General features: G+C 35.7%; 1 protein-coding gene across 1 annotated transcript in view; it reads left to right on the top strand.

Annotated features, from left to right (window-relative positions):
• The window catches only part of LOC129266740 (uncharacterized), a 27,887-nt gene extending 1,630 nt beyond the window's left edge, over window positions 1-26,257 (top strand). Inside the window, exons 2-12 of the mRNA XM_064104149.1 lie at window positions 8,805-8,882; window positions 12,759-12,970; window positions 13,680-13,949; window positions 14,771-15,001; window positions 15,402-15,556; window positions 16,458-16,693; window positions 21,505-21,566; window positions 22,282-22,488; window positions 23,408-23,552; window positions 24,214-24,356; window positions 24,813-26,257. Coding sequence (XP_063960219.1) covers window positions 8,805-8,882; window positions 12,759-12,970; window positions 13,680-13,949; window positions 14,771-15,001; window positions 15,402-15,556; window positions 16,458-16,693; window positions 21,505-21,566; window positions 22,282-22,488; window positions 23,408-23,552; window positions 24,214-24,356; window positions 24,813-25,151 — 2,078 coding nt within the window. The 3' untranslated portion in view covers window positions 25,152-26,257. The remainder of the gene's footprint in view (window positions 1-8,804; window positions 8,883-12,758; window positions 12,971-13,679; window positions 13,950-14,770; window positions 15,002-15,401; window positions 15,557-16,457; window positions 16,694-21,504; window positions 21,567-22,281; window positions 22,489-23,407; window positions 23,553-24,213; window positions 24,357-24,812) is intronic.

The following is a 26,257-nucleotide window of genomic DNA, read 5'->3' as shown; positions in this document are numbered from 1 at the left end:
TCAGAGTCTGTGGATATTAATTGGAAGTGACTTTGTTTTTGACTGAGAGGGAAATTGCCGATATGGCTAAATTCCCCGCGATAATGCACTCTTAGGAAAAAATAGGTGCAAACTCGAAACATACAGACAGATAGGTAAAGATCCACGAGACAGACAATACACAATTAACGTTGACCCACAAAGACATAGACCCAATACGTGACAGAAACTCAAGCAACGAGAACGATAATACGGAAAGTTAAACCCATGAGAGACCAAAAAAGCGCGTAACATTAAAGAAAAGTTCACCATGACAAAAGGTTTATGGTAAAAATAGCAGAAAAAATAAATGTATTCGTGAATGTTCGAGGAACATCCATCAAATAAAAAAAAAAGTAATTAGAATTTTGATTTCCTCATTTTCGACCCAAAGCTTCCCGTATACTTTGTATAGCAAAGGAAAGAAAATCAATGAAAATGTCATTTTCTTAAAAAAAACATACTGAAAATAATTTTAATTGAACCTTTAGTGTATAAATCAACAGACATTTCACAGCCGCTCCTGAAAAAAAATGTTTTAGTCACAGTGAACGACTAAAACTATTTTTATGCATTTCATATTCAATAACATTAAGGGCAGCTATTTGTTTATGGCAGCTCGAATCACAAATAAAAAAAAATCGAATAACTTCCTAATCTTTGATGGATTTCTGTAAAGTCTCTACAATAATATTTTGGAGGTATTTTTTTACAACAAACTTTCCCTCAAGGTGACCTTCCCTTTTAATCAGTGTGAAACTATTTTCTGGATCACAACCAATTCCATGAGCTTCTGTGAAGTTTGAAACGCCTTCCATTCTATTTTATTATACAGCTCACAAGAATGTTCTTGTATCTGATTGGTCCAAATCGATTCTAATGATATTCAGTGAATTGTACTATGGCATCCAAAATGCACTATCCTGTACTCTGACGTTATACCAAATGTACTATCCTGCACTCTAACTGTCTAACGTCATACCAAATGCACTATCCTGCACTCTGACGTCAGAGTGCAGGATAGTGCGAGGTCTGGAATTCATCTAGAATTATCTAGAATTTAGATCAAATATAGCTTTCGGGGCAACTTAGTAACATGGGGGAGGGGGGGGGGGGGGTGGTTGTATAAAACAAACAATGAATGCACGCATTCTTGTGCATAGAGGATCTAAATAATGAACTATGTGCTCGACTCGCCAAATGTTTCACGAAATCGAAAATGTGGAGGAAAAAAAATCTAGGGGGTGTTGTAAGAATATTTGCGATCGATTGCAAATATTCTGTTGCAATTTTACAACTGAATACAAGACATGTGATTGATTTAGGGACCAAAAATAGACTTGCAATTGATCGCAAGTTTCTTGCAACACCACACTAGACTGTTTAAAATATCACCCCTTTCATACGGTAGAAAAAATCGTAATTTGAATGATGATTCCAATGAAAATAAGGCTAATGACGAATATTTAACAATTTTGTTTAAATCAGGGAAAATATCTGTGTCGAATCTTGTAAACTTTGTCGTCCTTAAATCTCTCTTTGTTTTCTCGGTCAAAAATCTCATTCTAACCCCAAGTGAGTCTGTTTACTCGTTTTTTTTTCTTTCGGGAAACGTATTGTGTCCTTACGTTTATATATATACTTTGTTTATCGGGAATGGTATGACTACACAGATCTTAGCAATAGATCATCGATCGTTATCAAATATTTTGTTATTATACGCAGACGAGAAGTGCAAGGACCATGACCGTTTATTTGATTTTTTTTTTGTGGGTATTATTGTGTTTTAATTCATACAACTTTCTATTTGATTTGAGAGCTATTTTCTTGAGGCCGGGGGGGGGGGGGGATGGGTAAGGGGGCGGAGGCTTAGTTTCTGTGGGTTCTCATGAGGCCCTATTGGTAACAATAATATAGACAACATGGTTTTATACAGTAACTGGAAGTATGTAGTAGAATGTTCTGCACTGCCTGCATTACAGAACTTAGCCTCAAATTATAACAATGTAATGATGATGATGAATCAGATAAATAGATAAATATATATATATATATAGAGAGAGAGAGAGAGAGAGGGGGGGGGGGAGGGGCACTTAATGCTTATATAAACAATATCAAATCAATACAAACAAACAAACAAAACACAACACAATAGACTAAAACAAAATAGCGGAAACATAAAGAGCAATCACATTAAAGCAAAGGCAATTATGTTATTATAGGCTTGTCAAACAGAAATTAGTGCATGTATAATGTATAATAAACGGTTGAAGAGTGCCGGAGAAATGATTAAAATATCTGCCATCAAGGCCCAATCATACATTTAAAAAAAATAAAAGAAACAGAGAAACAATTTTTGTAACCACATAAATATGAACTATACATGTCAGTTTGTGATTGTGTGCTGTGTATTGGAAGAGAGGGGGCGTACAAATTTTCGTAGAAAACTCCACTCAATTATTGAACTTCATTACAGAAGACCCACCCCCGTTACGCTTGGTAAACTTTTTTTTCAACGGGTTCTGACATGCGCACTCGAGACAGACTGCAAGAAGAGTCTTTTCTCAGTGTTTTTATTTCATTTTGGGGAATATTCCCTCGTCAATGGATCATTTCGATTGAAGTCTTGATAGTATTTGATCGGACAAAATGGCGAGAGTTTTAATTGCCCTATTTCTTTGTCATGTTTTACTGCTCGCCTCAGCACAAGGTAAGTTATAATATTGCGTCTGTCAGAACAAATTAAACCAAAAATCCAGCATCAATGTCAATTTTATTTGAAATATATTCCGGTTCACAATGTTCATAATTGAACTTTCGCCGGATTTCTTTTTAGAAAAAGAAAACTATAATTGTTTGGAAAGGTTATTGTATTATTGTATATGAATCCGAATAGCAATGTTTCCATTTACACCAAGACCTGAATAACTTATTGAAAGTCCAATATAAAAATACCCCTCGTTGTTTAAGATATGAAAAAAATTGTGTAAACTTTCAAACCAGAATTTGCATATATGTCTGATTTGTGAAATCAAGTAAAACTTTAAAACAGTACAATTTCTTGTTTTACATCTAACTTTGATGTAATCGTCAGTGTTATTATTCTTAGATTTTCTCTATTTATTCAAATGAACTTTTTTTACTGGAATAGACTTGACCTTTAGTCATTATATCTTATGTGTAAAAGGGAGAGCCTTTATTTTTATTTATTGGGATCCATTGCGATCTTTTTCTTGGAGGGGATGATATTTTTCATTTTGCGTTGGGATTGACAAGTTTTGACGTGAGAACCTTTTCTTATTACTCGTCATTAAATCTTGAAGTCAATTGACACACTCTCTTGTGCCCCCTCGATTATTTCTTTTTATTTTTGTTAGTTGTTATTTAGTCATATATTTTTACATGTGCATCCCGACACAAGCCCTTACTTTTCGGTTTTACGCCTTCTTCCACATCACATGTATAGTTTAAACATTCATATTCATTGTTTTGTACTCTATGGATTTGTTTACTGAATATAAAAAATGGATAAAATGTCAATGGCAAGAAAAATAAATGTTTACTTGAACTGAACTGAATTTGAGGTTTTTGACCCGCCTATGAACTGGATTATGTGTTTTTCGAGGTCTGATCTAATTGTCTTTTACGTGACTATTATGGGTTTGGTGGTATCACGGCGCCAATGTAAGAAATGTTCAGTCAACTATTCAAGAAATAATTGATGAATTCATTCATTTGACTATTTGCAATGTTACTGAACCAGTGTCGCGTAACACAAATGTTGGCTATTAATCGTATGCTTGATTTTCATGATGAATTGTACATTGTAGTCTATGATAACAAAATGTTCTACGGTGATTGCTAAGGTTGTATTACCGAACTTGGAAGTTGTTTCGTCACTGACTACTGATCATAGCCTTGGAACATTATACCCGATGGCTGATGCAGTCGCACCAACAAAACCGATTAAAGATCGTTATAAGCTTTCACGTGATGTCAAATGACAAACCCGATTGGTCGATTTAGAGTCGGCTTCGTTCCTTGGTGGTGGTCTAATACTCACTTGATCTAACTGTCTAAAACCCAGATTGACCAATTTCGACTTCGTTTTCTTCTTATGTGCACTTCTTCAAATGAAATTTTGGTTCGTTTATTGTTCATTTAGACATAAAGCCTAAGCGGTGTTAGACCAAGTGGAGAGGGAATCAAGGAACTAATACTTTAGTAATAGAGAAAGAATGAGATACAGGCAGATAAAGAGAAAGAAAGAGAGGGAGAGAGAGACCAATGGTGACATTGATATGAAGGGCTCACTTGCAAAAGGGGTTAGGTCCGTTTTTCATCAAATTTGATTTTTGGTCTCAATGTATAGATTTTTAGTAGCTCTATAAGTTGATACCAAAGAAAAGTTGAAATTCCTATTTAAAAGTGATAAAAATGGCAAAGAAATTTTTTTTCAAAAGGGGTTAGGTCCATTTCAGTTTAGTTGCAAAAGGGATTAGGTCCACACCGAATTTTTTTGGAAAAGAATATTAAAAAAAATATTAATAAAGGTAGATTTCTTTTATACCCAATTTTATGTCGTCATGGTAGGGAATCTTGAAAATTTAGTTTCGCATAAGAATATGCAATATAGGAGAATAAAAAAAAATGATTTTCTTGGAGTGGACCTAACTCCTTTTGCAAACAAACTCTTCTGAAGAGCTCATTTGTCAAAAGGGGTTAGGTCCATTGTTCATAAATTTTATTGTTTTCTGTCTCAAACCCTCTAAATATTTTGTCGCTTTGATGAAACCAAAGACAATTTGAAATTTACATGAAAACGTGAATAAAAGTGGCAAAGAAAAACCACTTTCTTCAATAAAAATAGATTGGATTCATTTCAGTTTACTTGCAAAAGGGGTTAGGTCCACAATGATAATTTTTAAAAGAATTTATAGAAAAAAATTGAAGACAGGTTAGATTTCTTTTATACCCAATTTTATGTTCACATGATAGGGTAGTACATCATGACAATTTAGTTTCTCATAAGAATATTGCAGTAAGTGAGAATAAAAAACATGGTTTTTCTCAGAATGGTCCAAAGTGGACCTAAGCCCTTTTGCAACTAAACTCTTCATATCATGGAGCATAAAACAAAAATAACTTTTTTGTTGTCACTACAATGTAACAGTAACTCTATCAATGTACACATAATGATTAGACCATTGTTCAGTTAATAGAGTTTTGACGGAGAGAAATAGAATACGATAGTTCTACGCGATTACATGTCGCATTACGTCACTCGATGTGAACGGCAAGTGCTAAGCGATTCCTAAAAATATTTAATTTAATTTCATTTTATTTCATTTCGTTTATTTCCATTTTCAACAACTACAGTTTGTTTTGTACATTTTGACATACAAATAACAAAACACATTTCAAGTATCCCTGTACAAAAATTATATTCAAGATTATTACATATCAGGTTGGAAATGGAAGAGGCTGCTAAAAAGCGGAGCTTGTAGAGTGCAGCCTCCTAATAAATATTCTTGTAGTTACATAGCATATACAAATAAAAATAACAACTTGAGCATTAACCAGTTAAATTAAAAAAGAAATATTTCAACAACAAACTAAGCAAATTGATATCAAAATATATATAAAAAATACATCCTGAGTGTAATCAATCTTCAATATCAACATGATATAATATAATATAATTTGTTTTTGTAATGTGGGCAATCAGACATTCGTTAGTTTGCTTAAAAATAAGTGAAACTAAATGCTCAATTAATGATCTATATTGGCATAGTACCGTGTGACATTTGACGATGCATTTTTCAATTGGATTGTATTTTGCAGTATTTTGTGAACGGTAATTAATAAAATCTCAACTCCCATATCTCAAACACGTGAAATATGGAAATTGATTAAATAACACCCAACATTATTTGCATTTTTAAAATATTGGCGATGGGAAATATGACGAAAAACCGTCCGTCCGTCCGTTAACTTTTCCTTGTAAACGCGATAACTTCAGTTGAACTTAACCCAGGCTCATATAATTTGGTATGTATGATACTAGCATGAATTCCAGGAAGCCTATTGATTTTGAGGTCAAAATGTCAAAGGTCAAGGTCACAGTGACGTATTTTCATCGTACCCTTCTGCAGTCCTTGTACACGCGATAACTTCAGTTGAACTTAATTTAGGATCATATAATTTGGTGTGTATAATACTAGCATAAATCCCAGGAAGCCTATTGATTTTCAGGTCAAAATGTCAAAGGTCAAGGTCACAGTGACCTATTTTCATCGTACCCTTCTGCAATCCTTGTAAACACGATAACTTCAGTTGAACGTATCCTAGGCTCATATAATTTGATTTCTATGATACTAGCATAGATCCCAGGAAGCCTATTGATTTTGAGGTCAAAAGGTCAAAGGTCAAGGTCACATTGACGTATTTACATCTTACCCTTCTACAGTCATTGTAAACGCGATAACTTCAGTTGAACGTATCCTAGGCTCATATAATTTGGTGTGTATGATATTAGCATGGATCCCAGAAAGCCTATAGATTTTGGGGTCAAAAGGTCAAAAGTCAAGGTCACAGTGACGTATTTTCATCGTAACCTTCTGCAATCCTTGTAAACGCGATAACTTCAGTTGAACTTAACCTAGGCTCATATAATTTGGTGTGTATGATACTAGCATAGATCCTAGGAAGCCTATAGATTTTGGGGTCAAAAGGTCAAGGTCACAGTGACGTATTTTCATCGTAACCTTCTGCAATCCTTGTAAACGCCATAACTTCAGTTGAACTTAACCTAGGCTCATATAATTTGGTGTGTATGATACTAGCATAGATCCTAGGAAGCCTTTTTGATTTTGAGGTCAAAAAGTCGAGGTCACAGTGACATGTTTCCACCTTACCCTGCTGCAGTCCTTGTAAACGCGATAACTTCAGTTTAACTTAACCTTTAGGCTCATATAATTTGGTTTCTATGATACTAGCGTAGATCTCAGGAATTCTATTGATATTGAGGTCAGACAGTCAAAGGTGAAGTCGCCACCTTCCACTTTTCTTGCTTGAACGATATCTCCATTTTCCGCTTTACAGGCGGGCATATTATGTGCTCGCCTTAGCGACACTCTTGTTCACCTTCGGATTGAGGGAGATGCAGGAGATCCCCTCATCTTCTGTATAGGGAAATACTCAATGGCGTTTTTAATATAAAAATTGCATTTTGTGATATCAAGAAGTAGGGATAAATGTTAAAAGTCATGTGCGCCTCAAAAAAGTGTTGATTTGAATCAACACAGAAAAATCAGACGAGCATAATGCTGAAAATTTCATCAAAATCAGATGTAAAATAAGAAAGTTGTCACATTTTAAAGTTTCGCCTATTTTTCACAAAATAGTTATATTCACAATTTAGTCACATGCGAATAAGAAAATCGATGATGTCCCTCACTCACTATTTCTTATGTTTTTTTATTGTTTGAAATATACAATATTTACAGATTTGACAATAAGGACCAACTTGACTGAACCATGTAATGTTAAAGGTAAATTCCAGTTTTGGTAACGATCTCAAAATGACTTTTTACAGAATCCAATATAATGACCACCCAAGTGTCTGTTTGTATGAATAAAAAATATGTGCCAAAGGATTCTGGAAGAAATTGTGTAATTGCTGAGAAATAAGCAAAATAAGCGCGGATTCGGGCACTTCCGTCGGGTCTTTATTCCAGCAATAATAATATACTGTCCCACGTGTGCCTATCTGTGTTGGCGATCTTCAGTGTGATCGTTTTTCAGCTTAGATTTTATGATTTCACAGAGTTCAGTTTATGTAACTGTACCAGATCTAGATCCACGATGATATAGTAATATTTAAACTTGGTTTTACAGACTTTCTCACTAAATCAGTGTTTACTGCAACTACTATCATTTAGCTTTAAACAACGTTTAATTCCACATGTTCAGGGAGAAATAGAGCTTTGTTTCACAGGATAATGAGGAGAAAATGAGAACATTTTGATATTTCATATAATAAAATACAAAAGAAAAGGTGAGTGAGTGAAGTCATCGGTTCCCTCATTTGTGTACCAACCGAGATGTGCATATAACAATTATGTGAAATTAAGCAAAACTTGAAAATGTCATGTTTTTTAAATTTTACATCCGATTTCGATGAAATTTACAATGTTATGCTCGTTGGATTTTTCTCCTTTTATGCAAATCAACTTTTTGTTGGGGGTGGACTTGTCCTTTAAAAGGGCTTGACGTCGCTAATCAAAAACCCGCCAATTACAGTATATGAACAAAAAAACATGAGCAGAAATATATCATGTAGACAATCCTAAAGTAGCCCTATCTACTTTCAAGCTCCGAACCCCTGTATGTGGGGGCCATCTTAAAATGATTTTTTTCTAAATTTTTAATTAACTTACTCATGTAAAGGCCGTCCATTCCATTTTGGCAGTGTGCCGAAGTGGATGGAGAATGGGCCTATACGCCCAAAATGCTAAATGCTCTCAAATTGTCATGACTGAAGCAGTCCGCAAAGCGACTAGAAATGTTGAGAAAAAATGGGGGAGGAAGGAGGGGAGGCTAGGGGGGGGGGGGGGGGTGATGATGTACAAAAAACTTGATTATTTATTGAAATGCCCTATTGTATGTTTTGAGGAATACGTCTTTTCTGGGACAGGATCTTACAAAGTTAATAATATTTTAACATGTTTATCGGCATTGATGACTTAATAAACAATTATCTCGCTTCTCTTGTTTTTGTTTAGAGAACTGTGTACGGAACGCCACTTTGGATTCTGCAGAAGGATCCTTCGACCAACTGACCTTGGTTCCTCCTGTCAATGGTAGGTTACATCCTGAAAAATGTCTGGGTCAGTTTGACCAGTAAAAGATTGACCTGAAAACCAGTCAGTCTGACAACCCTTCGCTCGGGATAAAGACGTTTATCAGAATGTTCTCCATATGCATCCACTTATAATAGTAATAATAATAATAATAGTAATAGTAATAATAATAATAATAATAGTAATAATAATACTAATGATAATAATAATAACAATAATAATAACAAGAATGATTATAATAATTATCATTTTTATTAATATTATCATTATTATTATGGTGTATATTTTATGGTGTATTATTTGGTGTATATTTTGACTTTACATAGAAAACTACACACAGAAACCTCACGCACATCTGCACCCACCACGCAAAAAGTATTATCAACACTTACACACACGAACACTTCTAAAAAAAACTTGCAAGGGAGCGATAATTTTGGTCTTTCATGATGAAAATATAATTTTGAAAAAGATTTTGACAAATTATTTACGTGAATGTAATCTTTTCCCTTTTACAGAAGCCCCCATGCACTCACGCACCCCATCTTCACACACATACACACACACACACACACACACACACCCACACCCACACCAACTCTCTCTAATTCAACCTGCACATAGGCACAAACATAATCTCACGCCAACCCACCGACACCAAATTGCACCCTCACATAAAATTTAATCTAGATAAAATTAACATAAATGTAAATACCACCAAATAAAACATTACTCTTTTCAACACCTCATCTACTTATAGTAGAGCGGATTAGCCGAACAATTGTGCAAATTATGACTAAAGCATGAAACTTTCACAAGTATTAGTATATGCAGTAAGATTTATTTTAAAGATGGGAGGTAAATTTATAAATGCCATTTTCGGCCGTTGCCATGGCAACGGATTAATTTCTCAAAAATAACATACATTCCCATGTAAATGGTAAATAAACATGATATAGATGACCAAAATGATAATTTTCAGGCTTTCAATTGAATACATATGAAATTTAGAAATATTCAAGATCACCAAGATAGTTCCAATTGGTCCGTTGCCATGGCAACGGCTTGTTTTTCCCCAGGAAAATGAAATTTTTGATTAAAAAAACGTTGTAGAATATGATTTATCTCTAATTTTCCCTAATTTTATAGTGTTAAACAAAGATATTTTGGTTGCTAAATATATCAATTACATCTCAAGCCATTGCCATGGCAACCCAATAACATCTAATTTACAAAAATAACATGGTTGACAAGACAATGGAAAGGTGGAAAATACAATAAGAATTGACTTGATCTGTATGCTTAAGTTTTGACCCCCTCATTTGAACAAAAAATACAGAAAGTGTTCTGCAGGAGTTCTTAAAAAGATAAAAAATTATGTTGCCTTGGTAATGCTTGAATCAAACTAAAAAAAACAAACCATGGCAACAGCTTATTTCCCTCTAGAAAGGTAAAAATATTGATAAAATGTAGAATACATGTATGATCATCATTCCACTTTCAATAATTTTAAGGTATTCATATCATTAAATTCAAGCATTACCAAGGCAACATCAGTTTTTATCATGCTAATGAACTCATGCAGAACACTTACTGTAATTTTTGTTCAAAACTTAATGACTGGTAAAACATTATGTAGATTAAGTAATTTTTACATTCCACTTGTTCATTATCATTTAAACCGTATTATTTTTTTGGTTTTATAAATTATATCTTAATTGGTTGCCATGGCAATGGCTAAAGATGTTATCTATGTATTAACAACAAGCATATATATGCTTAGCACCCTAAAATTAGGGGAAATGAAAGAAAAATCAGACTTTACAATGTTTTTGTTTGTCAAAGCTGCTGATACTTTTCTGGGGAAAATGAGCTGTTGCCATGGCAACGGGACATTTGAAACACTAATATTTATTAATAAATTCAAGTATTACCAAGGCAACATCAATCTATTATTCTAATGAACTCATCCAGAATACTTAGTGATTTTTTTGTTCAAAATTAGATGACTGGCCAAACCTTTCGCACATTGAGATATTTGTAATTGTATTTTCCACCTGTCCATAATCTTGTCATCCAAATTATTATTTTTTGTAAATTAGATATTATTTGGTTGCCATGGCAATAGCTTCAGATGTTATTTTTACATTTTGCATCAAACATTTCTATGTTCAGCACACTAAGATTAGGGGAAATGCAAGAAAAATCAGATTCTACAGTCCTTTTTCTAATAAAATCTGGTACTTTCTTGGGTAAATGAGCCGTTGCTATGGCAACCGGTCATTTGCAACATTGATATTTATCGTTGAATTGAAGTATTACCAAGGCAACATAAACGTTTATCATTCTAATTAGTTCATGCAGATCACTCACTGTATTATTTCCCCTAAATTGATTGAGTAGGTCAAACCTTATGCATGTACATTAAGTGAATTTTCATTGTATTTTTCACCTGTCCATAACCTTGTCATCCATGGTTTTTTTAAATTAGATGTTATCTGGTTGCCATGGCAATGGCTTAAGATGTTATATTTATAAATTTAGTCACAAACATATCTCGATTAGTACCTTAAAATTATTGAAAGTGGAATGATGATCATACATGTATTCTACATTTTATCAGTATTTTTACCTTTCTAGAGGGAAATAAGCTGTTGCCATGGCAACGGGCACTTTGCAATATTGTTTTTTTTAAGTTTAATTCAAGCATTACCAAGGCAACATAATTTTTTTATCTTTTTAAAAACTCCTGCAGAACACTTTCTGTATTTTTTGTTCAAATGAGGGGGTAAAACTTAAGCATACAGATCAAGTCAATTTTTATTGTATTTTCCACCTGTCCATTGTCTTGTCAACCATGTTATTTTTGTAAATTAGATGTTATTGGGTTGCCATGGCAATGGCTTGAGATGTAATTGATATATTTAGCAACCAAAATATCTTTGTTTAACACTATAAAATTAGAGATAAATCATATTCTACAACGTTTTTTTAATCAAAAATTTCATTTTCCTGGGGAAAAACAAGCCGTTGCCATGGCAACGGACCAATTGGAACTATCTTGGTGATCTTGAATATTTCTAAATTTCATATGTATTCAATTGAAAGCCTGAAAATTATAATTTTGGTCATCTATATCATGTTTATTTACCATTTACATGGGAATGTATGTTATTTTTGAGAAATTAATCCGTTGCCATGGCAACGGCCGAAAATGGCATTTATAAATTTACCTCCCATCTTTAAAATAAATCTTACGGCATATACTAATACTTGTGAAAGTTTCATGCTTTAGTCAAAATTTGCACAATTGTTGTGATTTTTGGAGCTAATCCGCTCTACTATTAGGAAAACATGAACAATTATCATCATCACATTTATCAATTATTTCATCACGTCTAAGCTAGGTTTATCATTTTTTCAATGAGGAATGAGGGATTCTGAAAAAGAGTGAAAAATTACATCATATACCAATGCCTATACGATATAGGAATGACATGATGTGCTCGTGTTTGAACCCTCCAAACGAGCAATGTAAAAACGATAAAGAGAACCGATTACATGATAACAGAAACAAATGCGGCTAGCAGTTTTGGTCAAAATAATACATTGCAAAATCATGAAGTTCCATAATGCCAAATAGTCTAGTCGGAAATGGGGGTTTCCGTGCACTATCATGATATACTTTTAACAATTTTTTTTTATTGCCTGAAGTGTCTAATTAATGAATCTTGATGTTCCCTTTGCCAAATCGTGTCCCATGAAGTCATGAAGTTCCATAATGCCAAATGGAAATAGACAATTTCATTTCAAAATGAAACAATTTTAACGAATACGTTCTTTCTCGTATTGCTTCATCCTTTCTTCCATCATCAGAACCCCATGAATGCTTCCGAGAATGCGTCGTGTCGGAACCGATGACATGCCGATATACTTTCGACATCGAATGGTATTCAACGATGTCGAGAGCTTGTTTTAACTGCCCCTGCAATCAGAGTGACTGCGAACGCGAACGGTGCGTGGCGGCCGATGGATTTCGTCGTCCAATAGTTGTGGCCAATCGCCAGCTTCCTGGTCCAGCAATCGAGGTGAGACATAAAGAGAGAGAGAGAGAGAGAGAGAGAGAGAGAGAGAGAGGGGGGGGGGGAGAGGTTGAGACAAGGGAAGGGAGTTGGAGAAAGACGGAAAGAGTAGTAGTAGACTTTCATGAGGTAGTAATGGTATTTGGACTTCCACGTTACCTTCCGGCCTGACCATCTTGTGTGTAAATCAAGGATCGTCGAAGCTGATTTGAAGACAAGACAAAAATTTCAAATGCAGATAGGGAAAAAGGAAGGAAAAGAAGAGGGAGAGAGAGGGAGATAGAGAAGGGATATAAAGAACGAGGAAGAGTGGGAGGGCAGTCGCATGGAAATAAGTATTTTCCCGTGGAACGACCTACTTTATGGAGAGATTGTGATAATCTTGGGAACCTTTCATGAATCAAATAGTTATTGTAGATTTTCGATGATTTTTTGTTATAAGCAACTGAAATCATTGCATCTGATTGGCTAAGAACAAGTTTATAGGCTAGAGTGGAAACATGTCTTTGACGGCCATCGAATTGTCTGCGATTGATTATAAAAGGTCACTTTCGCTTTGATGGTCTTCACAGACAGGTTTGAGTCTATTAAGAAAGAAGATCGAGTTTAAATTATAGTTGTGATTCGAATTGCGTACTTCGTCAGAGGTAGCAGACATCGAAGTACAAACGAATACTCAATTGGTTACATGTACATGATTTATGTCATACGTCAGGTTTGCAAAGGAGATCGTATCATCGTCGAAGTCAACAACGAGCTCGACGATGGTGAAGGTGTATCAATCCACTGGCACGGCCTTCTCCAACGGAAAACACCATACATGGACGGCGCCTCCCTGATCACCCAATGTCCTATTACACCTTTCTCATCCTTCACCTATGACTTCACCGCCGATCGGACCGGCACCCACTGGTGGCACTCTCATGTAGGTTTTCAGCGGTCCGATGGACTCTTCGGTCCACTCGTTGTCAGGGAACCGGAAGAGGTAAGCTTGATGATACGAGGATGATGGTGATAATAATGAGGATGATGAAGATGATGATAATGATGATAGTTATGATGATGGTGATGATGATGTTGGTGCTGTAATTGTGATGGTGGTGTGATGGTGATTATGTTGATGATGATGATGATGGCGACGATGAGGGTGTTGGTGCTGTGATGGGGATGAGGGTGATGATATGCTGATGGCGTGATGGTGATGATGGTAATACTGATGATGACGGTGATGATGATAACGACACTCGTGGGTTCGATCCCGGGCCGAGTTATACTAAAGACAGGATATGGGACCTTCGACCTTCTTGTCAGGCGTTGAAGCTCTAGATGCTGTTGTAGGAGAAAGATAATAATATTATTAAGAAACGCAGGCCCTCTGGGAGGACAGTCCATTGGAGCTTAGGTGGCTATCCGTGGTAAATAAGAAATATTATCTCTACATGTATTATTATTATCATAATGAGCATGATGGTGATAATGATGGTCATGATGATGAGTTATTATGATGACATACTGTTTATTGGGCTATTATCATGAACATGAAGACCAGAAACTCAGTTGGAAGTTCCGAAAATATTTTCCCTTACATATTGTGCCTATTGTTTACAAACTGACATAATTATTGTAAGACGTACGTTGATTGCAATTTTCGGTTGAATCAGGTTGAACTTTGTAATACGCTATCAAATGATAATGTAATGCAACATCTCGAAGCTAGTGGTTTTATCTGTGCTTTTTACTGTCGACGATTTCTAAAATAATGTTTATATGAAAAAAGGGAATATTCTACTCCTTTTGTAACATTAGGACAACCCACACAGCGCCCTCTACGACTATGACCTATCAGAACACACTGTCATGATAAGCGACTGGTCTCATGAAGCTGCCGTCGAGTTGTTCGTACTAGAACACCACGTGGATGAAATGGTCTCTCCACCTTCTGTTCTCATCAATGGGAAGGCTCAGCTTGTCGGGTACACTGCAGAGAGCGACGGCAGCTCCCATGCCACACCTAGGGAAGTCTTTGAAGTAGAAGAAGTAAGTAGACTGGTCATGCTGGTGGTCTTTGGGACATTGTTCTGACAAGCCCCGCATCTCTATGGTCTTCCTCCGGAAGGTCTCTTTTATGTAGCCTTTACTGAATCAAACTCCTAATATAATGTAAATATTATGCCATGAGCTAAGTACTAGACTTATCTATCTTTACAATCATTTCTTTCGTCGAATATGCGTACACTAATACATATTTTGAAATACTATGTCAAACATATTTGTGTTATGAACGATTTCCATTTTTTATGGCTATACAATTTCGTACAGTATACATTATACCCATTCTGGTTCTAGTTGAATATCATTTACTACTATAAATCTGTTGATGTTTAGTTTGAACAGTTACTTTTTGGACACTGAAGTTTGACCTTTCATTATGATCCAGGGCAAGAGCTATCGTTTCCGGTTGATCAGCACGGCAACCAGTGGTGAAGCCTTCACCGTTTCTGTAGACAACCATACCCTCACAATTATTGCCAGTGATGGGGCATATGTTCAACCTCAAGAGGTCGACGCCCTGGTTATTTACGGAGGAGAAAGGTAAGCCATAGCTACAGTACGTAAGCAATACTCCATTATTGCCATATATCATTGAATAAAATGACAGGACGAAAACTGCGAGTAGAGCCATAATTCGCGAGTTCGACCTTTTATTTCAGATTATCATCAGGATCGAACTGACATTAACAGAAAAACGTCTTGTATTCATATGGAACTAAAGCAATACTAAACATTATTTTACAAGATAGAAAGGAAGATTTGGCAATGACGGTTCTATTTGAACATGATTAACGGGAAGGATTAAATTCAATCATACTAAAAGGAAATTGATGCTTCTTAAAAAATAAAAAAATATTAACCGCCTAGACAAAAGGCCTTTTCACACTTGAATCTTGAATCATCAATGATGATTGCAACTCGTCTTTAGAATCATCAGAATTTTCAAACGCTCACTCGAAAACTGTGATTTGAATTCGAATTCCCGAGCGAAGGCGGAATGTGTCCTTGTGACTTGTTAATCAAAGCACTGCATCGCTAATCAAAACTACGATGAGTGCTTGCCAGGTCATGTACGCTCCGCACCCAAAAGATGATTGGAGGTCAAGCCTTTCACACGCAAAATTCATACCGTAATTTGAGTGAAACTTAACTGGAATTCACCTACGGGGTAGAATTTAAATTCGTTATTGTGATCAGCGTTCGTGATTCTAATCATGTAGTACTTTGGTTTCACACGTGCTAAAAATTCGTCATTATCCTTATTTTTCACCGTTAGTGTTTTTTTTTTGTTAGGAATGACTTGATGACTAGAACAAGAGCTTTAATAAGTTAAAGATATTCCACCGAATCAATTCTGTCGGAGCAAATGTCATATCCCCTGGACGCCAGCACAGCTATATTTCTATTTCTATTTTATGTTTTATCTGCCTTTTTCAAAAAGATACGATGTCATACTCAACGCAGCACAAACGAACGGATGTAACTACTGGATGAAGTTTCAAGAGTTGGGTCGAGGTAGAGTCGACAACCAGGGATTGGCAATCGTAAGGTACCGCGGTGCCCCCGAAGAGAACCCCTCATTGAACCCCTCTTCAAATCGAGAGGGAGTGATATACCAGAAATTCAACACGCCTGCTTCTGAAGACGTCATTACGGTCAATGAATTAGTTGCCGTCGGTAAGGTATTCTGTATAGAGTATGGTGGTGACATTTATCTTTCTTTGCACGAGTTGAGAGGATTTCTCTCGTCTTGAGTTATAGTCCAGTCAATATAGGGTTTGACCCACCACTAATTGCAACACGAGATATTCCACTGCAATGCTTTCAAGGAAGGTCCCCTAAACAACATACTAAAAGTCCCAAGAAATCCAAGCAGTGGAAATTTATGAAATTTGCATATTATGCAAATTAGCCATAAAAATTTAGAAAAATAAGGAAAATAGCCCAAAGATTACAAAGTGAGTGTCCAAAACAATTCAATTTGAGCGAAAATTCATGATAAATAACTGTATTCAATGTTTTTTGTCAAAAGTGCAAAAAAATCTACCTCATTTGCATAATATGCAAATAAGCATCCTTATATGGAAAAATGTCAAGGTATTATGATTTTTCTCTCATTAACTGCTTGAAAATTTCATTAATGTTGGAATTTACATGCTGCTATCACCATCACTAAGGACGTTGAATACATTTGTATTCAGCTTAGTGTCTGTAGTGTAATTTGCATTTTATGCAAATAAAAGTATCTAACATGTAATAAATATTCAAGAAAACACCCTGGTGATACATCCCTCAAAAATTGCAAGTAGATTATCTATTGGAATTGGAATATGGCAATACCTTACAGGAAGGTTTCCTAAACACCATATTAAAAGTCCTTAAATATACAAGCAAATCACAAAATTTGCATTTTATGCAAATTAACCATAATAAATTACAAATAAGGAAAATAATTCAAATATTGGAAATGAAGTGCAGAAATCAATACGAATTGAACTGAAGCCCATGATAAGTTTTACAAATTTATTTATTTTTTGAATAAAAAATCGTAAATAAATCTACCTCATTTGCATATATATGAGCATCTTTATATGGAAAAAATCCAGAAATTTTGATTTTTCTCACAAAAACAGTTATGAAAACATTTCAGTCTAGATCAATATGATGTGATCATCAAGAATGGCAAATACATTAATAATCAGCTTAATATCTGAAGTGTAATTTACATATTATGCAAATAAGCATCTGACATGTTATAAATATTCAAGGAAACACATAAGTGATACTTTCCTCTAAAATTCCATGTAGATTATGTGTATTTAACCATGATGACCTTCCCTACACTTCTTGCTTGGTTGATATTGACTTTTGTCACGAGCAGTTACCCCACTCATATTGTACAATGATGAGTCCATTCTACATGGATCCCACTGCTTGAATGCTTCATTATTTCCATCCAAGTCTTGCTCTCTTCTTGACTTTGTAGAGACTTTGCGTTTCTTGCGAGTATAGTCCACGCTACCAACTCCTGGATTGCCAAGTGATCAGCACAAGATGTCACACCCGTACAAATAAAAGCCCATTAGCTTCGAATGTTTGGTCCTTGTAGCACACCATTAGCTTATAAACTTGGGGTCCTTGTATTTTAAGCGTTTAACGATAAATCTCCACCCTACATCTCAGAGCTCTTATCTCAGCATAGACCAACACGCAGTCTCAGATCAGCAGCTCAAGCATTGCTAAGGGAATCTCTCAGCCACACAACCTAGGGTGACAGAGCCTTCTACATCTCTGGACCAAAGCTGTGGAATAGCCTTCCCCAATTTATCAGGAGAGCAGAGACCCAATCAACTTTTGAGTCTTACCTGAAGACCTTTCTGTTCCCCACTCCAACATTATCCCGAGACAAGAATAACTCAATTGTAGCATTACTAGGACAATACTTGGACTGAATGATGATCCTAAGCACTGTTTGAAGACATTGAAATTTGTGAGATATTTCCTATTTTTGAGCAAGCGCCATGAGCGCCCAGCTGAGGCGGATACATGCGCTTTACAAGAACCCATCATCATCATCATCATCATCATCATCATCATCATCATCACTTGTCTTGGTGGTGAATATGAGTACTTGCTTAGATCACAAGATCTCTGGGCATGCTTAATAAGAGTAACAATGGGCATTTGCCTATACGAGCGACATGAAAGCCATTCATAAATTCATGATGAAGGCTTAAAGTGCACTATAGGCATCTTTCTCAGATACAGGAATCGTGATTAGACGTTCTTGCTGAATCCAGTTGCTGCTTCATGATGAAGCATCCATTTTCTGTTCTTTCCTCTTTGATAAACCTCCTATGGCAACCATCTCCAAATATTAAAGCTATAGTTTCTAAGTAAGTCGTATGAAAATAATAATATTAATTTCCTGATATTTATGGTAAACAGAAATTCCTCAGTGAGACAATAAACAATCTAGATGGAGGATTAAGCCAGATTATTGCCTTTCCAACAAGAGGACACAACATAATGGAACACCCTTAACATCACCATCAAATACCATCCGACATTGAATAGACAGTGTGTACCACTTCCAGGATTTATTTGCCACAATGTGCTACTCATGGGTATACTGTGAGGTTTTACAGAGGAATTAACATTTTATGGTACGACTATAAGGACGTTCTTCTGGAGGAATGCTGGCTTTAATAGTGTCATGCAGATGTACTTTGGACAATCATACAACTCTCTGTACTGAAATCCGACAAGTCGAGCATAGGAGACTGAATGCCAATCAAGAGGACTTTAACAAGAACTCACCGTTAACCATGTCTTCTTCCGACACAAGTTGCCTCAATGAGACAATGGACATAAGTTGTGTCGGAAGAGTTTTAGAGAAAAGCTAGGAAGGCTTGCATATTTTAGAGCTCCAAAAGCATCAGTAAGGTAAAGCTCAGAATTGCTACAATGCATTTAAAGAGGACCATAAGAGGGTTTGTAGACAAGCCTATATAACATAATTTGTTGACCGGAGTGACAATGATCCAGGCTGTAACAATTAGCATGTTGGGAGCCCTTAATATCATTAGCTATGACTACATTGGAATATCATTATTAAAGGAAGGCAAAGATTTTTAGTCTTAGTATTCACCACTGATCATGATGATGATGACGCTGAAGTCCTAGGACCCAGTCCTGACCCAGATATGGCCAGATAACATATTGTTTAGTCAAGCAGGTGTAGCCAGACCACTAAAGAAATTGTTAAAGAAAACAACCTGCATGAAGCTACAAGGCCAGACGGAATCTCTGCTGCACTTCTTAATGAGACTACTCATCAGATCTTACCTGACATAAGTTTGCTTTTCCTGGCCTCCCTTTGTCATGATTATGCGGTGAAATTTCAAGAAAGTCTAAGTCGTTCCCATCCATATAAGAAAGGGTTGTCAACTCTAACAAACTACACACCAATTCAAATACTGTGCTTTGTTCTTGCCAATCCCATCATCTTGTCAGACTAACGCTTAGGAAGCGAAGAACATATTTCCAGTATTTTTCCTTGAATATAAATCATATCAGGATAGATTTGAATGCTTAGTGATAGCAGCATATTAATTTGAAAAACTGAAATGTTTTCACTTTAGTCAATGTGATAAAAATCAAAATTTCTTGACATTTTCCATATAAGGATACTTATTTGCATAATATGCAAATGAGGCAGATTTGCTAGCTTTTTTGAATAAAGACATTGAACTTATTTATTCATCATGAACTTTTGTTAAAAATTTACTTGCTGTGGACATTTAATTTGTAATCTTTGGATTAATTTCCTCATTTTCTATTTTTTTAAATGGATAATTTGCATAATATGCAAATTGATTTTCAGGCATTGGGATGAATTATCATGCTTAGTGATATAGTAGCATATTAATGTCAACATTAATAAAATGTTTTCAAGCAGTCTATATGAGAAAAATCACAATATCTTGACATTTTTTCCATATAAGGATGCTTATTTGCATAATATGCAAATGAGGTAGAATTTTTTGCACTTTTGATTAAAAACATTGAGTTCAATTATTTATCATGAATTTCCATTCAAATTAAATTGTTTTGGACATTTAATTTGTAATCTTTGGATGATTTCCCTTCTTTTTCTAATTTTTCATGGCTAATTTGCATAATATGCAAATTTCATAAATTTCCACTGCTTGGATTTCTTGGGACTTTTAGTATGTTGTTTAGGGGACCTTCCTGGAAAGCATTTCAGTGGAATATCTCGTGTTGTAATTAGTGGTGGGTTACCCCCCTATTCTGGCTAGATTGTCTGGACTATTATTGGACAATTGTAAAGAGCGAAACGTGCGGGAAGGGGGTAGGGATGTGTATAGGGACGGGGAAAATCTCAATCGAATTCTGTACACACGGGTCGTGTGGTCCAATGGTTAGAGCATTGGACTCATAATCGCAAGGTTGTGAGTTCGAATCCCCACTCTGCCATTGCCTCCACTTTGATAAAAAGACACGAGAATAATATCTGTCGTCTATAACGTCAGCCTCCATAACTGATTAACCTAGGCGCAATTAGTTATATACCAGCTTGGCGTTTACCAGCAAAAAGCTGTACTGCCGAGTTTCTACGGGAGTTACCATTAACAGAAACAGATATGACGGAGGATCGTCTTCCCCTCTAAAGATACAAGAAATCTCAGAAAATCACACGGCGGATGAAGAGAAAATTGTTAAAATTCAATAATTAACTCACATTTTATGTAGAGAGACTATGGCGACAGATAGAAAGAGAACCGTCAAATAAATCTGTATTTAAAGAAAGTACTATCTTGCACATGCATCGATGTACGATGCCCTCCCGATGCATCACTATCTGGTATATGTTGTTGGTTTCCTACATTCCTTCAAATAAGTTATACTGTACGGATGATGGTCGAACGTACATTATCTATTTAACGTTTAATTTTCTATTACAGAAAATGCGACACTACCACAAGAGAATAAACGTACATTCTACATGACTACAGACTTTAATGATGTAAGTAGAGTATGAATGAATTAATGTATATCAGTACTGGTGGTACAGATAATTAAACGTATCTTATGGTCCCTCTCTCATGAAATTTTCCTCTTGTATTTTCACATTTTTATTCTTCATATTTTCTTCTTTTTCTTACTGTTCATTCCATCTGCCTAAAGAATACTAATATATATATGCTTCTTCCTCTTTTTCTTTTTCTTCTCCGTATTATTATTGTCATTGTTATTATTCTTTTTGTTCAACTTTCAATTTTATGAATTTTTTTATCACGTTGATTTTTACGTGCGACGGTATATTATTCTTGCGCTGAGTGAAAACACCCTATTAATATCTGTGTCGCTGAATTTTGTGCATGTCTCTAAAGCGTATACACTCTATAATCATTATTAAATGTTCGCACCTCGTCACAGAACGTTGTAAAATGCCTTTCGTGACAAAGAGAATCCAGGCAATCTTAGTCGAAAATTGGTGATTCTAGTCGGATGTTTCGTCCTGGACTCTGGACCAATGATATGGTTGTTGAAATTTTCGTCAGTTCCGAAAATTACGGCAAAAGTGTTGTTCTGGATCAATACATTTCGACAAATACGAGCTGTTCATTGTCATTTGACGGACATTTTCAAAACATTCACTGTGTTCTTAAATTCGATCTAAGTCGCGACGCGAAAAATTCCTATTGTAAGCCACTCGGATGTCTAAATCTTTCTTACAGTTTGCTGATGAACGTTACTGGGACGACGAATACAACCCATTACTCAACGACCGAGCGTTCAAACCGCCCAGTTACTCCCTTCTTTCTGAGTACCGTGACGAGACTGACGGCGAGGATATCTGCCTTTTTGATGACGAGGAGATGAATGAGAGATGCAAGACCGAGTTCTGTCGCTGCACCCAAGTTGTTCAAGTGGAAATGAATGAGGTTTGTATGGGTTAATATTATGATGATAACTGTGACGATGGCGGTGATGATAAAAGGGATGACGATGATTATAATGTAGATGATAATCTTAATACTGTTGATAGCTTCAACCAGGATCATGATAATTGATAGTAATAGGTCTAATGATATTGATAATGATATTAACAATAATTGTAAAAAAAATTATAAGTTTGATAACAATAACATCAACAGTGGTAAAATTCATATTATCAATACTATTATCCTTAAAATTATCTTAATCACTGTCATAACTATTAAAATTATCTTAATCACTGTCATAACTATTAAAATTATCTTCATCACTGTCATAAATATTATCCATGTATTTTGAAATACATTTATTTAACCGGATGGCCCGTTGAGTTAAAAATGTTGAAATAAAGTGTATTCTTTTCATGATGAAAACTAATAATTTTTTGTTAATGATTATTGGTCTTCCACAGGCCTTGAGAAAAAACTGATTATTATTGGGAATGATTGCTTCTTGGAAAAAAACCCCGAAAACCCCACATGAGACTTTATAGTAGAAAGTGATCAGGTTTCTTTAGAGTTACACATCTTGAGTTAGTATAAGTCCATTCAAATACTCACAGCATTTATGTGGTATATATTTACGCCAAGGAAGTGCTGAAATGAAACATTGTAATACGAAAGAGTGCCACGGTAGTCTGAAAATAGGCCCAGCGACAATCAATCAAACCTTTCAACCTTTACCACTATCATGAAAATCACATGACATTTTTAAAAGATTATATGACAAGTTTCGATGTGAAAATCCTTACCCTTCAACCAATCTCAACCAAAATTTAACCCCAAACCTTCCTATAATTTAAGACAAGACTGCCTCATCGTAACTTTCTAATATTCATTCCTCCATCATCACCATGTCCCTTTGCAGACTATTGAGATCGTTTTGGTTGACGAGGGAAACCTGTATTTAGCTGTTCATCCATTTCATCTGCATGGTTTCACGTTCAGAGTTCTGGCCCAAGGGTTCGGCGGTGATCGCCTTGGAGTAGACGAAGTAATCGCCATGGACCGTAGTAAGTATCAGAATACGTACTTCTAACCATAAGCGGCTGAAGTATGTCGGTCCCCCCTAACCTAAAATTTTGGTTGCTATATAACCTTTTTTTTTTGGTTGTCAAAAAATGTTGGTGGTCCCCCCCTAAAATTTTTGGCTTCCGCCGCCAATGCTTCTAACCCGTAGAAACCAAGAAAAGTTCTCAGATCTGTCATTTTTTCCAATGGATTTTTAATGAAACACTCTGGTGTATCAAATTTGAACCGAAGAACATGACACCATGATGCATTCGCGAAAGACTTTCACCAAGTCGCATACTGAGCCAAAAAATTTGAGGTGGTTAAACATAACATATGGGGCAAATTTTCATAAACTCTGCGAACCAGCAAACATATTTGACAATTTGAATATGAAAATCGAATTTCGTGATAGATTTTGGCATAGTATTCAGAAGAAAATATAACATTTCACCTCCTGTCTTTCACTTTCTTTCCTTTTCTCCTCCTTTTTTGGGTCTTGTTTTATTTTCTTCTTTTTTGGGGGTGGGGCAATGGTCCCAAGCCCGCCTATCAGTGTGACAGTGGTCTCATCCATGTAACGCTTTGTCTTTGGGTTAAGAATGAATCAATCAAGTTTTGCATGCCTCATTTTGATTCGGTCAAGTATCATTGTATTACTAGATGGAACAATCAAAAGAAATTTCAACAACCCACCCGAGAAGGATACCGTCATCACGACCAACGCTGGTTACACTGTCATCCAATTTATTGCTGATAATCCTGGATGGTGGTTCTTTCATTGCCACAACGAGTTCCATCTTCATGTAAGCCTGTCTTTGATTTTTTTTTTCAATATACCCTATGTTCACTCTGAATTTTCTCTTTAAAGATACTAAAGTTTGACTTTCATTTATAAATTTCCAACAGCAATTTGTAGAAATCAAGTCAGTAAAAGTAAGATAATCAATACAATACAATATCAATAAAATATCAATTTAATACGATCAATATTATGAATACGATACAATACAATACCTATGAGCAGCCTAGAAATATACATAAACGTCATTTTTCTTCAATCTTTAACAATGGCAATTAGATTATTAGCCATGTGTTAACGGCTGTCATCAATTTGATTACTGGTCATAAATAAAAAATTGACGGAAAAAAATCAAATTAAATATGAAGTTTTTCTAATGCTATCTTTAAATGCCTTCTACAAAAGAAAAAAATATATTTAGATAATGTGCTCAAGTTGTGTTTGTTATGCCCTTTCACAGACCGGCCTGGCTATTGTTGTCCGTGCTGGCTACCAGTCTGACCTACCACCATTACCCGATAACTTTCCAAGGTGTGGCAACTTCCAACCCCCTGAAAGGCCATCACCACCAACAACCAGACCAACACGACCACCACAGTCACCATCACCACATGCAAACACGTTTCCTCTTTCTACCGTTATCGGTCTATCCGTGGTCGTCGGCATCCTCGGTCTCCTCGTTATTGTCCTCATCATCGATGCAATCCGTCGTCGTCAGGAGCCAAGTGCCCCGTCATCGTCGACCGCGAATGGAGGGAAAAAGGGCCAAGATGCACCATGGAAAGATACAACTGAATAATCATATCAAAATAAAAATTCGGTTTGATACATCCGCTTTGTTTATTAAATGGCATCCGGGAAATAAACATCTCAGTTAGAAATAATCTCTAAATTTAAAAGGAGCCATTCTGATCCCCAATCACACTTCTATTAGAGTGAGACGATCTCACACTTTTTGGAGTAAGATCTGCATCTTTTGTGGATGATGTTTATTATGGTGGCCCTGAAGGGACATTGCAAATAGACCAAATCGCGAATATTCACGACGAAATTTGCGACGAAATTCACGACGTCGCCAATTTCGTCGTGAATATTCGCGATTTGGTCTATTTGCGATGTCCCATCAGGGCCACCATAGTTTATAACCTCCTTTGGTGAGGAAATGTCTTAAAAGATGCACAGCTCATCTTACTCTATTAGGAGTAAGATTTGCGTATTTTGACAGTGGATTTTTTAAAAATCCTTTGGAGAAAAAATGTCCAAAAAGATGTTCAGTTTACTATAATGCACTATATTGTACCGGTTACTCCAATGGATTGGTTCCAAGTATCACGCTGGGAGGAATGTAGTTAGAGACGAGATTAGCCTTTTTGCATTAAAGAGAATTAGAAACGAAGAGGTACTAGTACTTTCATTTTAAACAAAATACGTTGGGAGGTATATCGGAATGTTTTTTTAGGAAACAATGTTGTTCAACAATGCACTGACAGATAGCGACCTACAAACACCATAAAATCCATCATTATCACCGACTTATGATCTACTGAAGTATCATTGTTTTGACATTTTGGCAATGCAGTATTCAAATACAAAACGTGTACCGTGTACATCTGTTTTACGTTGCATAGTTCTTTTTTTAACAGATGTATATATAATTGTCGCCCTATTCTTGATATCTTGTTCGTCACCCTCCGATCTCTTGTTTCATCACCCTGCGTTTTACTGTCTTTTTCGTCCGTCGACACATTTCTTCTTGTTTCATCACCGGCTTACCTTCAATCATCTTCTTCATCATCTTATTTTTTGTCATTTCAATTAATTCAATTCTTTTATTTTCATTTCCGATAATAGAGAAATGTACAGAGAAATAGATAAATTATGGGCATGATAACAGATTGCCAATTG

Source organism: Lytechinus pictus, chromosome 8 (genome assembly GCF_037042905.1).
Source record: "Lytechinus pictus isolate F3 Inbred chromosome 8, Lp3.0, whole genome shotgun sequence".
Taxonomy (NCBI): Eukaryota; Metazoa; Echinodermata; class Echinoidea; order Temnopleuroida; family Toxopneustidae; genus Lytechinus; species Lytechinus pictus.
This window is presented reverse-complemented; position numbering and strand designations above follow the sequence as displayed.